Raw genomic sequence first — 16,480 nt, forward strand, 5'->3', positions numbered from 1 at the left:
CAGGTCTCCCCAGGCTGAGAATACCAGCCCCCAGCTGTCGGGCTTTATCTTGGCTGGGTATAAAAAAAAATTTAAATCATTTTTTAAAAAAGCTGTATGCGGTTCCTCTTGTTTTGATACACAGCCAAAATAAGCGCACAGCTAGAGGCTGCAGCCTGTATCTGTGGCTTTATTTGTGCTGGTATCAATACAATGGGAGCCTAAGACAATTGTTTTATTTATTTATCACCATTATAAGGACACAGAAAGCATTTGTAATTCCAACCAATCACAGATGCTGTCTCAGCGGATGGGGGCGTGGTGCAACGGCAGCCAATCAGAGATGCTGGTGGACACAATTGTCAGACCTGGAAGTAGCACTGCAGCTGCGGGAGACTCGGTAGGATGTACTCCTTTAACCCTTTTTTATTTTCTTTCTTTTACAGTTAACCTACACCATTTTACCTCCCATTGAATTTAATGGATTCGGCTAGGATTGTCGATCTAATTGTGATCTCAGGTTAGATCGGCGATCCTTAACCAATCCGATCCTTGGCAGAATCGCTCATCTCTACCTGTCACTTGCTCCAAAAATTTGAGTTAAATACCTTCTAAAAATCCCTGAGCGTTGCTGATTTGGCCACTTTTTCCCTTTTAGTACTACATTGATTCATCGCAGAGATGTTCACTTTTGTTGCTTTTGGAGCGCGGTATGTGAAACCTCTGCTTGTAGTGCAACTTCTTCAGAGTTTTCCATGGGGCGTGCACTTTCACTGCACCTTTCCAAAAGCTAACAACCTCAGTTCGTAGCAGCTGAAACTGACAGACTTCATGATTAGCCCCTGGATTGTGACTGGTAGCATTTGGGAGAGAGGGGTAAAAACATACTCCTCTGGAGAAGACTTGTAGAGCAACTTGGCATTTCTTCCAAGTGGAGATTTCACATGCTGCGCTCCAGACGAAATAAATGTAAATATCTCTGCGATGGAGCGACGCAGCCAAGAAAAGAAAAGAGCGGTGTCCTCATTGGAGCTCAGAGACTTTTTTGATACAGATTTGGTGCAGATTGAGACCTAGATAGTTGCATATTTTTTTCTTGTAGGTTTGGTGCAGAAAATCTGCAGCATGTCAATCGTTGGTGCATTTTTTCCAGATTTTTTTTTTAAGCCTTTCCACTCATTGCCTTCATTAAAAAAAATGCATGGTTCCAAAACACTTGCATTTTTTGGTGCGTTTCTCCGCCAGAAGGTGCAAATTACATGCAGAAATTTTCTGCTCCAAATCTACACCCTTAAGGCCCCGTTACATGCTACGATATATCTGGCGATATGTCATCGGGGTCACGGATTCTGTGACGCACATCCGGCATCGTTTGACATATCGTAGTGTGTGACAGCTACGAGCGACTGTTAACGAGCAAAAATACTCACCTTATTGTTGCTCGTTGACACGTCGTTCATTTTCAAAATATCGGTCACATTCCTGGATGCAGGTTGTTTGTCGCTCCCGAAGCAGCACACATCGCTCCGTGTGACACCCCGGGAACGACGAACACAATGAGGAAGGAAGGAGGTGGGCGGGATGTTACGTCCGCCCCTCCGCTTCTATTGGGCGGCCGCTGTGTGATGGCGCTGTGACGCCGAACGTCCCTCCCCCTTCAGGAAGAGGATGTTTGCTGCCCACAGCGAGGTCGTTGGGGAGGTAAGTCCGTGTGACAAGGGTGACCGACTTTGTGCGACATGGGCAACAAATTGCCCGTGATGCAGAAACGATGGCGGGTGCGATCGCACATGCGATCGCACGATAAATCGACTCGTGTAACGGGGTCTTTCGGCTCTGTTCACACTAGAAAAAGGATTTTTCTCAAGAAATTTCTTGAGAGTCTGAAAGATTAGCGCAATTGCGGTCAAAAAAAGCACCAATAATGCACCAAAAACCGCATGTGTTTTCACCGCGGTTTTGTGCGTTTTTGATGCGGTTTTGGTGCGTTTTTTCCACAGATTGGTCCCTGCAGTTTTTTTTACCATTATCTATGGCAAAAAACACAGGTACCTGCGGAAAAGAAGTGACATGCTCATTCTTTTTCTCTAGAAATTCTGCAGAAAGGATGTTCTTGAGAAAAAAAACGCAGTGTGCGCACAGCTATTTTTTTTCCATAGGTTTTGCTGGGGAATGTCTGCAGAAAGGTTACAACCATTTTCTGCAATTTCTGCAAAAAAAGCGGGTAAAAACGCAGTGTGTGAACAAGGCTTTAGAAGGTTTTTCATTCAATTTTATTTGAACACGTGACAGGTAATCTATAAGTATTATAGGCTATGTCTTAGGTTTTGTTCAATACAGAGTTAAAATTTTACCTTCGGCATATACAGAATGTTCCAAAGGGATACATGAAGCTGTAAACCATTGCATTGGTCAACTAAATAGGTCCGGCAGAAATGAGCAAATCATTGAAACTTGAATTTTCCAGCTTTGGCAAATTTTTCCAAAAAACTATTTGCAGGCAATAGAAAATGCAGCAAAATATCTTATTAATCTGAAAAGATATGTATGACCATATTCTCTTTTCCTGATTCACGTGATGTCACACACACTTTAGTTGTGACGTCCTTTTACTATCCAGATTCACCATAAACCGGCGGCTGCATTCCCTGCCTCTGCTTTTATACTGGCTATTATAGTCCCTTCGGATTATTTGTGCTATACCATGTAATGTGACAGTAGCAAAACATCATGGAGAAGCCTGCACCGTTGCACCGATGGTCATGAGAAACTCCTGTAATTGATGCCAGGTCTATATACAAAATGTCCACAAGGTCCCCTAATTATCACTGTTGTGTAATATTATTGGTCTACTGCTGTGTCGCAGGGACTGTTTCGATCCTCTTCTTGCCAACAGGAATTTATTTTTTAATTTTTGTTTTTTTTCGGCTTCTTTTTATCTTTTCGCAGGTTAGACTTTCAAGTGTAGTAAACCCCCATATTAATTAGCTTGATCAATAACAAAATAAACAATCATTTGCATCCTTTACTTAAATGTCAGCCACCTCTTGGGGTTCTCCAACAATATTTTATCGATGCTCTGCTGGGATATGCCTCTCAAGAGCATTTTGGGTACAATATTATTGAGAATGTGCGAGTATCCGTGTCCTCCATATTTTATCAGCCTGTTCTTGGTGTGTATATCATGGGAAATGACAATACGTTCGTCATAGCCTTCGTTGATCAAGGAGCGGATCCTGCAAAACAAAAAAGACTTTAGCTTGGAGCCTATAAATTTAGTCATCATGAAGAAGAGTATAAAATTATCAATGATCCAGAAGAAAGATATTACCAAGCAAATAAAAGTAGCTTAGCAGAAAAAGGGAGTGGCTTTGCACAGGAAAGGATTTGCATAGGAAAGGCTGCGTCTTAGCACAGTAAACAGGAAAGGGCATGGCTTTGCACAGGAAAAGCCATGACTTCCACAGAAAACAGGAAAAGGCTTGGCTTTGTATAGGAAAGGGTGCGGCCTTGCACAGGAATGTGCATGGCTTTGCACAGGAATGGGAGTGGTTTTGCACAGGAATGAGTATGGCGTTGCACAGGAAAGTGTGGGACTTTGAACAGGAAGGGGTGTGGCTTTGCATAGGAAAGGGTGCGGCTTTGCACAGGAAAGGAAGTGACTTTGCACAGAAAAGGGAGTGGCTTTGCACAGGAAAGGAAGCGGCTTTGCACAGCAAAGGAAGCGGCTTTGCACAGGAAAGGGAGCGGCTTTGCACAGGAAAGGTAGCGGCTTTGCACAGGAAAGGTAGCGGCTTTGCACAGGAAAGGTAGCGGCTTTGCACAGGAAAGGTAGCGGCTTTGCACAGGAAAGGGAGCGGCTTTGCACAGGAAAGGTAGCGGCTTTGCACAGGAAAGGAAGCAACTTGAACAGGAAAGGAAGCCACTTTGCACAGGAAAGGAAGCAGCTTTGCCCAGGAAAGGGTATGTCTTTGCACAGAAAAGGAAGTGGCTTTGCACAGGAATGGATGTGGCTCGGCACAGGCATGGGGGTGGCTTTGCACAAGGAAGGGAATGGCTTAAAATTGGACACTTTGGGGGACATGCATCATTTGCATTTGGCTCAAAGTTGTGACATTTCATTGTCGCACTTGACTAAGCCAAAATCTATCAATGTTTTACTACATTTATTGCACCATTTTTTAGTTCTTATGTCAAACTTAAAAATGATAAGAAGGGGAAGCAGTTAATCTTTTGGCATAAATTATTACATATTTTTGCATAAAAGTTGCTTATTCTAGACCCCTTGTAGATGGTATAAAAAATGCATAGAACAAATACAATTATATTACAGCCATTTAAAGATACATAAAGAGTCACAGTTTGCACAAAATTCTACATAAACATGCGACATTTGTCACACTGGTCTCTAGCTTTTTTCTATTAGTTGGCACTGTACTAATAAACATATGAAAAAGTCAAAGTTTGAGAAAACAAAAATGTAAAAAGTGTCAATTTGTACAAATTTTCACCATTACCCTGCAACACTTTACACATTGAACTCTTAGGCTATGTGTCCACGCTGCGGAAAATGCGCGGATTTCTCGCGGAAATCTGCAGCAGCGGCACTTCCAAGCCATTTCAATGGCATTTTGGAAATGCTGTGTCCATGCTGCGGGTTTTTCCGCGGCGGATTTGCCGCGGATTTTGATCCGGAAAAATCTGCAGCATGTCAATTATTGTTGCGGATTTTGATCCGGATTTTGGCTATAGAATGGGGAAAAAAAAAAATCCGCATCAAAATCCGCGGCAATTTCGCGGTAAATCCGCGGCAAATCCGCGGCAAAAAAAAGGTGCGGATTTGACGCAAAAGTCGCGGATTTTCATGCAGAAAAATCCGCAGCAACATTCTACCGTGGACACATAGCCTAACTCTTATCTACATGGGGAAATGTAACCATGCCTAAATATTTGTGTTGGCATTATTTTCCCCAAATTTATCACCAAAGTGTGAAAATAAATAAGGAGTTGTGCGGTTGAAAGAAACTAAAGATTTGATACAAATGATGCCATTTTTGATAAATTTGGGCCTGTTTGGCTTAATTTGTGCAAAAATTCTGATCTGAATCTTTGAAGACCACTAGACAGTGTAAACGTAGACAATAGAGGATAAATATGCACCAAATTTATTACATGGAATTGAGAATTTAAGACTCTTGCTACATTTGCAATATCTACAAAATAATACATCGGCATCAACATTTTCCCAGGAACAAGAATCTAGAATATAGAGCAAAAATAGTTTTAATAGTCACCATGTATGCACTAGTGATGAGCGAGCATGCTTGGCACACAGGTTACTCGGCCGAGTATCGCAGGTGCTTGGGCGCCATGCTCAAGTCCTCGCATGTTTCTCGACTATTAGACAGCCAATCAACATGTGGGGATTGACTGCCATACACAGGAAAGCTGTAGCCATGTTGGCTACTGGCATTACTGTGATTAGCAGGTGGCATCACGTCACTCATCAGGTCTTATATAAGACCTGTGGGTGAGATGCTCGGCACACTGACCTCTAGAAACAATTCAGGGAGAGTTGATGTAAGAGGGAGAGCTTAGATTAGGCTTTGTACACTTGCACCCTTTAGTGCCTTTAGTGTGACACTAAAGGGTGTTTTTAGCTTTATTTACCATAATAAATAAAGTTAAAGAATGTCGTAGGGTCCCATCTATTTTTAATAACCAGCCAAGGTAAAGCAGACAGGTGGGGGCTAATATCAGGCTGGAAAGGTCCATAATTATTTGTCCCTTCCCAGCCTAATAATTCCAGTCTGCAGCTGCCTCAGAATTGATGCATCACATCACCAAAATTCTTCCAGATTGCCCTGGGGTAAAAAATGTTTTGGGTTGATATCAGCTGTATAGTGTCAGCTAGCATCAAGGCTTGGGGTTAGTAATGGAAAAGTGTATCAGACAGCCCAGTAAATAAAAAGAGCAAAGAACACATAGAAAAAAAAAAAAATATTTTAAAAAAATCCTCTGCCCTGGTTCACCAAATTATAAAAAAAAACCTTGAAGATTGGAAGCAGTCCACAAATGACAACGTATTCCATGGTGTTCCGACGACCTCCACCGATTTTCTCTTACAACCTATGGAGCCTCGTTCTGAGAATGAAGGTCTCTCCCGGTCATTCCCGGTCAGGCTTTGCTCTGAGATACCCAATGATTGTGCACAGCGCAGCCTCACTGGGAGTGACCTATGGCATATCCTTCTCAGAACGAGGCTCCATAGGTTGCAATACAGAATCGGTGGAGGGCGTGGGAGTGTTATGCACTACGTCGCAGCACGGGGATTTTTTAATTTAAATAATTGGTGAACGAGGGACAGTCTCTTGTTTTCATTTCTTTACCTCTCTCTTTTTGTGTCTTTCAGGTTCCCAGTTTGTTGGATTTGGTGGACTACTTCAGAGCTGCATTTTTTTTTTACTAAATTGGTGAACCAGGCTAAGAGTCAGGTAGTGCTTTTTAAAATAATTAAACACACACAAAAATATTTTATACTTACTGGGTTAGTAACGTGGGTGTCTGATAGACGCCTCTTCATTGCTAACCTCTGAGCTTGATGCCAACTGACATTACACAGCTGACAACAACCCCCCAAAATATTACCCAATTGCCATCACACCAAGGCAGTTGGTTAAAGCCAGGTAAAAACACAAGACTTGGTGCATCTAATTTGATGCACCACTTCTGGGGAGGCTGCAGTCTTGTATTTTTAGGCTGGGAAGAACTAATTTACCATGGACCTTCTCAGCCTGAAAATACCAGCCTGCAGTCGTCTGCTTTACCTTGGCTGTTTTTTTTCTTCATTATTTATTAGGTTAACTATGGATAAAAACACCCTATAGTGCCTTTCATGTAGCACTAAAGATTGTTTCTAGCCTTAACATAATAAATAATAAAAAAAAAACGGCTTGCAGTCGCCCGTATATTTGATAACAAGCCAAGGTAAAGCAGACAGCTGAGGGCTGATATTATCCGGCAGGGAAGTTTCATGGTTATTGGCCTCTTTCCAGCCTAAAAATAGCAGCCCGCAGCCGGCCCAGAATTGGCGCATACATTAGATGCACCAATTTTGACACTTCACCCTGGCCCTTCCTGATTGCTCTGACGTGGTTGCAATCGGGGTAATATTTTTGGGGCTTTATGTCAGCTGTGATCAAGCTGACGGGTTAGTAATGGAGAGGCATCATCAGACACCTCCATTATTAACCCAGTAAATAAAAAAAAAACACACACAAAAGGAAAAAATTGTTTATTTGAATAAAGACTCCCCCAGTATCCCTCAATCACCAATTTATTATCAAAAATAATCCCACAAAATTCCGTCGTAGTACATGATCAAGGAATGCAGCTCCAGCGACTGAAAAGCAGTAAAGTACAGACAACCGTTATCAGAGCCGGTGGCTCAATGATGGACTAAGTGAGACCCAGTGACGCCGATGAGCATTGTAATCACTACTCGGTACCTGTGAATAGCTTTTCTTTGCTGCTATTCACAGTCCCTGGAACTGTATTCCTTGATTGTGGACTACGATGGAACTGCGTGGGATTATTTTTTTATAATAAATTGGTGAACCAGGGAAGTAGTTGGAGTGTTTTTTTTTTTAAATAAACTATTCTTTTGTTTGTCTGTTTTTCTTTCCACTTATTAGGCAAGTAAATGGGGTGTCTGATTGACTAACTTCTGGGCTTGATGCCAGCTGACATTACACAGCTGACATCAACCCCCAAATATATTACCCAGATTGCCACCGCACTAGGGAAATTGAGAAGAGGCGGGGAAAGCAGCAAAATTGGAGCTGCTAATGTGATGCGCCAATTCTGAATTGAAAGTACCAAGTGAACGGCGAAAGGGAAGGGAAACCCTGTGTCTACGGAAAGGAAAGATGGTGACCCCTGACCATACCTATTGCTGGTCCCTCAGCACCCTAGATAGGTTCCGCACCTATGCGCCGAGCTGGATACCTGACCCTAAGTATCCCTAATGCTGGACTCTAAATAGGGAATGGATGGGATGAGCTCTTCATCAACCCCAGTAAACACCAAAGAAGACACAAGAGAGACACACAGGGGCAAAATGCATGAACTACTTATCCACAGATGACACAGGCAGAAGTTCAGCAACGTTTTCAGCAACGATACCACAGAGGAGACAAGCCACCTACTTGCAACCAGAGCTAGAATGAACTGAATAATATCACCAGCATCAGTCCAAGGAAGGAAGGGGTATGTAAGCACCAAGATAATGCTGATGATCAGCAGCTGGGTGGATGGCAAGCTCCTGCTGGGTCCAAAAGGGGAGAGATGAATCAAGCAGGAAAGCTACCTATACCAATGAATACTGACAGCAGGAACAATGGAAAGTAAGGGAGCATTCTGCACAGCCAAATGCTATGACCTTCTATGGCCAGAAACCACATGACTGTCTATCACCCGTGACACACTCATGACACTGGCACACTACATGAAATGACTGGTCCTGGCTGGGTGTGTGGACTCGTGTCGCTTGGGCTGCGAGCCCATGTAGGCCGCATATTGAAAAGAGCTTGTAAGCACTGCATTGAAGCTGACAGGATCACTGGATGGTGTCAGCTTCACTCCCCATGCACTCCACTAAAGCTGTAGAGGTAAAGCTAACAGCAAATCTACATGTCACACCCGTGAAAATCTATATATGTCCAGATACAATGTGCTACTATGAGCATAGAAGGTGTTGGAACAGATGAAAGCTCAAGATGTTGAAGAAAATGTAGGACGGCAGAACTGAGAGCAGTTAGATTAGTAAGGGTATGTGATAAACCTCTCAAAATTTGTTTTTAGGACACACTTAAAACAGTGGATACTGAGAAATAACCTGATTGTCTGGGGTAGAGCATTCCCCAGAAAAGGGACAGCTCAAGAGAAGTCTTGGAGATAGATAATGGATTATGGTAATCTTAGATTATTAGTGGAAAGGAGAGCACGGGCAGGGTGGAAAACAGAGAAGACAGAAAATGTACTCATCCAAATTTTTTTAATCTATTCTTAGAAGATTCAAAAATAAAACCTTTTTGAGTTTCAGTAAAGGTGACGCTAGAGGTTCTACAAAGAGGAAAAAATATGGAATTCATGAGGGTGTATCGAGATGGAAACTGGTACTATCAAACACTATCCTACATCAGAGAACAGCTCATACCATATTGGGCATTTCACAATTTTCTCGGCAAGGGAGCTGTGACATGAAGACTACAACACACGTAATGCACCAACACTGTGCTCCACCAGGGGGGACTGAAGATTGTCACTGTTACTGTTGTGGTGACTAAGGCATCACAGTGCCATCTCTCAGTATGGGAAAAAAAAATATCATAAGCAACTTTAACCACTATGGATAAATAAGACTGTACAAAGTATAATAAAACAAAAACAAAGGGCGTTTAAAATCTTAAAGGCTGAGAATACAGAAAAAGCATTTCAGAAATATAAAGATATCAATAGGAAATGTAAAAACGAAATCAAGCAAGCAAAACTAGCTACTGAAACTAAAATCGCCAAGGACATTAAAATAAATCCCAAAATCTTTTATAAATACATTAATGCCAAAAGGAAAACAAAGGATAGTATTGGCCCCTTAAAATATAATAACAAGTTAGTTATAGAGGACAAACAAAAGACTGAGATATTAAACAGGCACTTCTCATCTGTGTTCACCAAGGAACTGACTGTACCAGGGATAATTCAACAAGTGAAAAATCAAAGTTCACCACCCGATATAATTAATTTAACACAAAAAGAAGTACGGCTACGTCTGAGTAAATTAAACATTGACAAATCCCCAGGGCCAGATGGCATTTATCCACAAATATTGAGGGAATTTTGCTCTGTAATAGACAGACCGCTGTATCTCATCTTTTTAAACTCGCTTGTAACAGGGTTGGTGCCTCAGGATTGGAGTATTGCTGATGTGGTACCGATATTTAAGAAAGGTAAGAGGGTAGATCCAAGCAACTACCGTCCAGTAAGCCTGACATCAGTAGTATGCAAAGTTTTTGAGGGCATTTTAAGGGATGACATGTAAAAATATATTGCAGAAAATAATATAATAACTGACAAACAGCATGGATTCATGAAAGATAAGTCGTGTCTAAAGGCCCCGTCACACACAGAGATAAATCTTTGGCAGATCTGTGGTTGCAGTGAAATCATGGACATATTGTTCCATTTGTACACAGCCACAGATCTGCCACAGATTTATCTCTGTGTGTGACGGGGCCTTAACCAACCTGTTGGGGTTCTATGAGGGGGTAAGTGCAAATCTGGATATTGGTAATGCAGCTGATGTGATTTATTTGGACTTTGCAAAGGCATTTGATACTGTACCACATAATAGCCTTATACTAAAGCTCCAGAAGCAAGGACTGGGGGAAACTATATGCAACTGGGTAAGGAATTGGCTAAAAGATAGGAAACAAAGAGTAGTCATAAATGGTACATTCTCTAAATGGGCCATAGTCAGCAGTGGGGGCCGCAGGGATCTGTGCTAGGACCGATTCTTTTTAATCTCTTTATTAATGACCTTGTGGATGGGATTGATAGTAAAGTGTCAGTCTTTGCTGATGACACCAAACTATGTAGGATATTAAAAACTGACCTTGATAGTACAATATTACAAAAACACAAATTACAGTCAGACTGTGGAATGCCGACCACAAGAGGTAGTAATAGCACATACTATAACAGCTTTTATATCAGGGCTGGAGGATTTCCTCAGTACACACAACATTGTTGGTTATAAGTGACTTAGGGACAAAATGTAGAACTGGTGGAGGAAGGTTGAACTAGATGAACCTAGGTCTTTTTTCAACCTAAGTAACTATGTAACTATATACAGTAACTAGAGATTAGCGGTTCCGGCAAAATTTAAAAAGGCTTTTTCACTTGTTTCTATTGGCCCTCAGAGTGTAATAAATGTAATATGGAGAGTTCCGGGGGTTCTGTGCAAGTGAAAGAAGATCATGACATCATGAACCGCCACGGCCTTCATCAGTGCTGGGAGTCCGGGTTCGCTGCTGTGATTTCAGCACTAGTGGTGGTGATCAGAAGATGCAACGAGGACCATACGGGCGACATTGAGGATTAGAGGGACCAGAGAGATGGATGGTAAGGGGAGTATAAGGATTTTTAGTTTGAACCTTTTGAAAGCCGTTTACATGTCAGAAAAATGGCAAATATTTTTACAAAATTTGATTGAAACTCAATTTCACTCAAATGTATTTGCTTATCTCTAATGGCAAATAACCCCATCAGTTTCTTGTGAAGTTCACAAAGGTAGCCAAAAACTTTTTGCAAAATACATATATTTTACAAGTTTGTTATATTTAGCAAGCAGAAAACTGGAAAACTGTCAGTACATTGACACATTATATGAATGTGCCTCACTAAGAGGGCGGATTACTGACTGTTTAGCGACTAAGTGGCAGCCATTGATAAATATACGGTCGGTAGCTGCGCTGAAAGATACCAACAAGTCAATAAAAGAAGAATCTCGCCATTAATCAAGTTAATTAGCAAGAATAAGTGTTGGAATTGACTGCCAGAGACGCTGTGATGGGTGAACATCGCTAAACCCTTCAATTAGCCACAGCGCTCAATACAGTTAAATTATAGACAAGAGTCCAGGGTAGTAAATGTTTTAATAAGCAGCCAATCATGTCTGACCGAATAGCAAAAATAAATAATAATAAAAAATCTGCAGTGCTGTATAATTAGGAGAGGCAGAAATATAGAAAATGAGAAGTAAAAAAAAGATGGACACTAATAGTAGGGCAAAAGGAGAGCGAGGTCCTTAATTATAAGTGCTTACAATCTAAAGGGGAAATGTGAACTACAAAGTGGTAGGGATGGGCTCCCTGACCTCTCGGGTCCTTGTGCGGCTGCACCAATGATATGTCCGCCCCTGGTCTGTTATTATTTGCAGCACTGACGTAATGTGGACAGCGCTGCAGCCAATCGGTGAGTTTGGACAGAGCAGCTAAACTCGCTGATTGGCTGTAGTGCTGTCCATGTGACATCGGCACTGCAAACAGTAAAAGACACTGAGGAGCTGTGGAGATTCAATGCTGGGGAGGGTGAGTAAGGCACTTTTTTTTTTTAAACTACAGCCAGAAGACCCCCTTTTAAGAGGTTTTCGAATTTCTGGAAAGTATTCCCCAAATCCTGTAATATATCTAATATAAGAAGCACAGTAAATCTGTGATCGTACGGTAGAGTGGTGCGCTACAGAAGTGAGGGGTTGCTGCGTGTGTGTCGGTGGGGTGATGCCATTATCCTGGACACCTCCGCCTTCCAACCACAATGGTTTAGTTCCTCCTTCAGCCCCTCTATCTTCAGGATAAGGATGTTAAAACTAAGGCACATGTTACTGAGCACACAACTTCGGTACATAGGACAGCAGGCAGCACACTTAGTCTTAATTTCTGTACAGCACAAAGACATTTTTTTCAGTTTCCGGCAATGGGCTTGTGAAGAGTATCCAGATGTAACAACTGGGGCCACCTCTTTCCTCTCTTCGTATAGGATCACATGGGTCAATATGTTACGCTATGGCCACCGCACACAGACACTTAAATTAGTCCTCTCACTACGGCACTGGACTCACAGGTCAATGTGGCTCACTGGGTCCCTAGCCCACTACCATAGACAGAGATTCCTCACATAGGCCACTCGTTGAGCTGATACCTTCTTCCCATGTTTCCAGCTAGGCAGATTCCTTCTCTTCCACAGTCCACATTCACTTTCCCAGCTAACACCGGCCTCACTTCTTGTCTAGGACTTCTTGCCTACTGGATTTGCCCACTTTCTTTGGCATTTGCTTCTGTCTCCACTAACTTTTCTTTTGGGTCATGCTTCCTAGTACTTTCTAGCAGCTCACTAGCTCTGTCTGCTCCTAACCAGCATTCTTCCCACTCTTCACACTGTACACTACTCTACAATGCTCTACAATAAATAGGAAATACATCTTCCTATAATCAGCTCGCACTCTGGTCCACCTCCCTGTCTGGCTACGGTTAACCTCTCACTTGCCCAAGGGATCCTAAACCTAACCAGGGGGAACCAGTGACCGTGTGTGGCCGGTTTATACGCTACAATAATGTCATTGTAACTCACAACATGTCACATCTTACACAGTATCACATAGTAAACATATTTAACTCTTATGTTAATATAATTGGTGTCTTCAGGGGGGGGGCACCTTGACAAATCACCTCTCCTTAGTCCAGTGACGGCGCCCCACTGCTGTTCTAGTCACCGTTTTTTGGCTGCAGCGGTCACATCACTTCGACAGTGCACATCACCGCTGTAGCCAATCACTGCTGTCTACCTTAATACCAGCCTTAACCCTTTGTCCAAATGCCCTATTGGTGGAAGGGGGCCTCTAACCAAAAAGCTTTTCTTTGCTGCTATTCACAGTCCCTGGAACTGCATTCCTTGATTGTGGATTACGATGGAACTGCGTGGGATTATAATTGAGAGCTGCCAACAAGCAGCTGCACGGATCTTATGGGCTGCCATATAAGACCATTCCTCTGCAGTGCTGTCATGATGTATCCCACTCGAGGGAGACCCCAAGTGAATCTGGTGTCAGAAGGTCATAGCGCCTTGTCATTGGCAAGTTCACTACTGTTTTTTTAAAAACATCCCCTTGCTTTTGGTGCTGTAAGAGTTAAGCACCCTTTCCTGCCTGACTGCTGGCTGTAGCTTCCAATCTCAGGTGCAGCTCTTTGGAATCACTCCTCTTCCCTATTTAAGTCATGTGATCTAATCACATGATTCCTGTGATAGAAACTGAATCCCTCATTTCTATGTGATACACTTTGGAAGGAGCCTGCTCTGGAAGAAGTATGTCTTGCTGTGTGTAGGGGGGTTAAGGATTAGGCCCACCCCTGCATCTGTACCCGCCACACTATGTCCTGTGTAATATTATGTAAATGCCTTGCTTGTGTAATTTTACCACCAGGTGGCAGTGTTGCAGCACAGTTGTCCTGGCACCTGGGTAGGCAGGGAGGGAGTGGTAGGAGGAGGATAGGGGTATGTAAGGGAAAGACAATGGGGAGGGGAGAGAGAGAGTCCCTGGGAAGATGTAAGAGAAATAATCCTCACCATGAAGAGTCTGATCCTATGGGTCACCCCTGCTGCTCTGAGACATTGGATCTGGTCTGGATTGATCAACTGCATCCCCCAAGGAGAGGGGTTTAGTCCTACAGTCGGGGGTCTAGTGTCCATTTTGTCTGGCTGCTAAAACTCCAAAAGTTCCTCACTCACGGAAAGGACAGTGTGTCCTCAGGTAGAAGGGTATGGCTGGATGGCTTGGACACGTATGGAGATCCCTGTAGGTTACGGTCCTTCTCACGATTCAGCATCCCCTGTGGGTGGGGTGAAGTGGCCAAATGGACTTCATGAGCCGGTTCGTGCCAGTGTGATGTGTAGTGATGGAAGGAGAGGCCTAGAGGTGACACAAAGTGCCCATGTGCCAGAGATACAGACTGCTGCTAAATTATATATGAGAGGAAATATGTTAGAAACCCCTATAGGAAGAATACCGGTACCGACGAAGCGCGGACCAAGATGTTGTTGAAGACAAAGGAAAGTAAAGTTGTTTTGTTGTTTATGGTGTTTGCTGCACTGAAGCCGCTTGGAGTGTTGTTCCTTTGCATATCTATTTCCCCTGTTTGTATTCCTACCCTTGTGTTTCTGTATTGTAGTGGCGAGTCTAGTGATCTCGTCGGCCTGCTCACTAGCCAGGGTGAGTGTAGGGCTACCTGAGGGCCTAATGTATCCGGCTCGGCAACAGGTTGCAAGAACATGTATAGGGATGTTAGGGAGCTCAGAAGTCAGCTTGAGGTGAGTTCAGGAGCCCCTCACCCCTCTCCCTAGAGACAGGTACCTCTGTTGTATCGTAACCCCTGTGTGTTGTTAAATCTTCTGGGGGTTTACCTGGTACCGTGTAAACCCTGCTAGTCACGTGTGAGACAGGTGCCCAAAGCATATGGAGCCACTTGTTCTCTTTAAGTGGTTAGAAAATCCCTATAAAAGGTTGAGTTTATTTAGGTTTAGAAAGTGATTAGGCACAGCCAGACTAAGCGTCCACACTTACGCTCTGATCCTGTCGTTGTCGCTGGGCATATCCACTGCTGTATTAAATTGGTAGTTCAGCATTTCCGTCCCAAACAAATCATATTCCAGGTATGACCCGACTGCGGCAAACTCCAGCAGTATATTCTCATCAAATATCGTCCTAGGACAAAGACAAGAAGCCGCTGTTTTATTACTTCTATGTTGACATTGGTTACTTTCTATTAAGAAGGATTAAGTCTTTCTATATAAACAGACGGGCGGTGATTACATAATGTGGTCACTTTCCGCACACCCAGATTAATTACATAGACATCTTTCATCAGGATGATCTCGGCTCATGGGCGCTCTCTCTATAGGAATATTCATACTGGACATAGTATAATTTAATTTCCCCGGGGTATTTTATTCATGGTTAATAAAATGTATTTAGCAGACATGGAGCTAAATACTGTGACCGCTGGAGAGAAGCAACCTGACGAAACTCAAATTCACCAGATTCACCGGAATTCGTCTTGAAAATTGTACTCACACCAAGTTTCTTAGATATGATGAATTTTATTTATTAGGCTATGTGCGCACGTTGCGTACAGTCACTGCAGAATTTTCTGCAGCGATCTGAAGAGCACATGTGCGCTTCAAATCGCTGCAGAAAATGTTTGTAGAGAAAAAAAAAAAAGCCGATTCCATGCGCTCTGCCTGCAGCTCCTGCCATAGACGGAGCAGGAGCTGCCGGCAAAGCCCACGAAAGAAGTGACATGTCACTTCTTGAATGCAGCGCTTCGGGCAGCAGCCGAAGCGCTGCGCTCTAAGACGCCACGTGCGCACGGCTCCTGCATAATCTCCATAGATTATGCAGAGGACGCAGGACGCATGCAGTTACACTGCGCTACCAAGCGCAGCGTAACTGCATGAATTACGCACACGTGCGCACATAGCCTTATGCTCGGAGGTCTCTCCAGAGTAGGATAGATTTATATCACTTGTACTCACCTCTCCCCGAGAGCTTCCTTAGGTTCCAGTCACTCTCAGATTTTTACGATGGCTCCGCTGCTGACTAGGCCTCAAGATATCATACCGTTGAGGATCAATACATGTCATGATGTCACGAGGTAAACGGACGTCAGACGTCATGGCGTCACATGAGGTCCAGTCAGCACGACAGCTCCCTGAGAAGTGACCGGACTCCAAGGATCTGTTTGGTGGGACAGGTGAGAACAAAAGGAGAGGAGAGTAGTATATTTATTTTCCTTGTACTCCTTCCTGTTCATTAAAGAAATCCAGTAAACTAGCAACAAATGGCGATCAAATTGAATTGCAAAATATTCTGGTGAAATTTAACACTAGA

At 43.1% G+C, this 16,480-nt stretch overlaps 1 protein-coding gene across 2 annotated transcripts in view; it reads right to left on the reverse strand.

Annotated features, from left to right (window-relative positions):
- Nucleotides 1–216: 216 nt before the first annotated feature.
- The window catches only part of PTER (phosphotriesterase related), a 52,622-nt gene continuing 36,358 nt past the window's right edge, over nt 217–16,480 (reverse strand). For both annotated transcript variants that reach the window (XM_075316823.1, XM_075316822.1), the window contains exons 4-5: nt 15,155–15,295; nt 217–3,215 (exon numbers count right to left, since the gene is read on the reverse strand). In XM_075316823.1, coding sequence (XP_075172938.1) covers nt 3,005–3,215; nt 15,155–15,295 — 352 coding nt within the window. In that variant the 3' untranslated portion in view covers nt 217–3,004. The remainder of the gene's footprint in view (nt 3,216–15,154; nt 15,296–16,480) is intronic.

Source organism: Anomaloglossus baeobatrachus, chromosome 6 (genome assembly GCF_048569485.1).
Source record: "Anomaloglossus baeobatrachus isolate aAnoBae1 chromosome 6, aAnoBae1.hap1, whole genome shotgun sequence".
NCBI classification, from domain to species: domain Eukaryota; kingdom Metazoa; phylum Chordata; class Amphibia; order Anura; family Aromobatidae; genus Anomaloglossus; species Anomaloglossus baeobatrachus.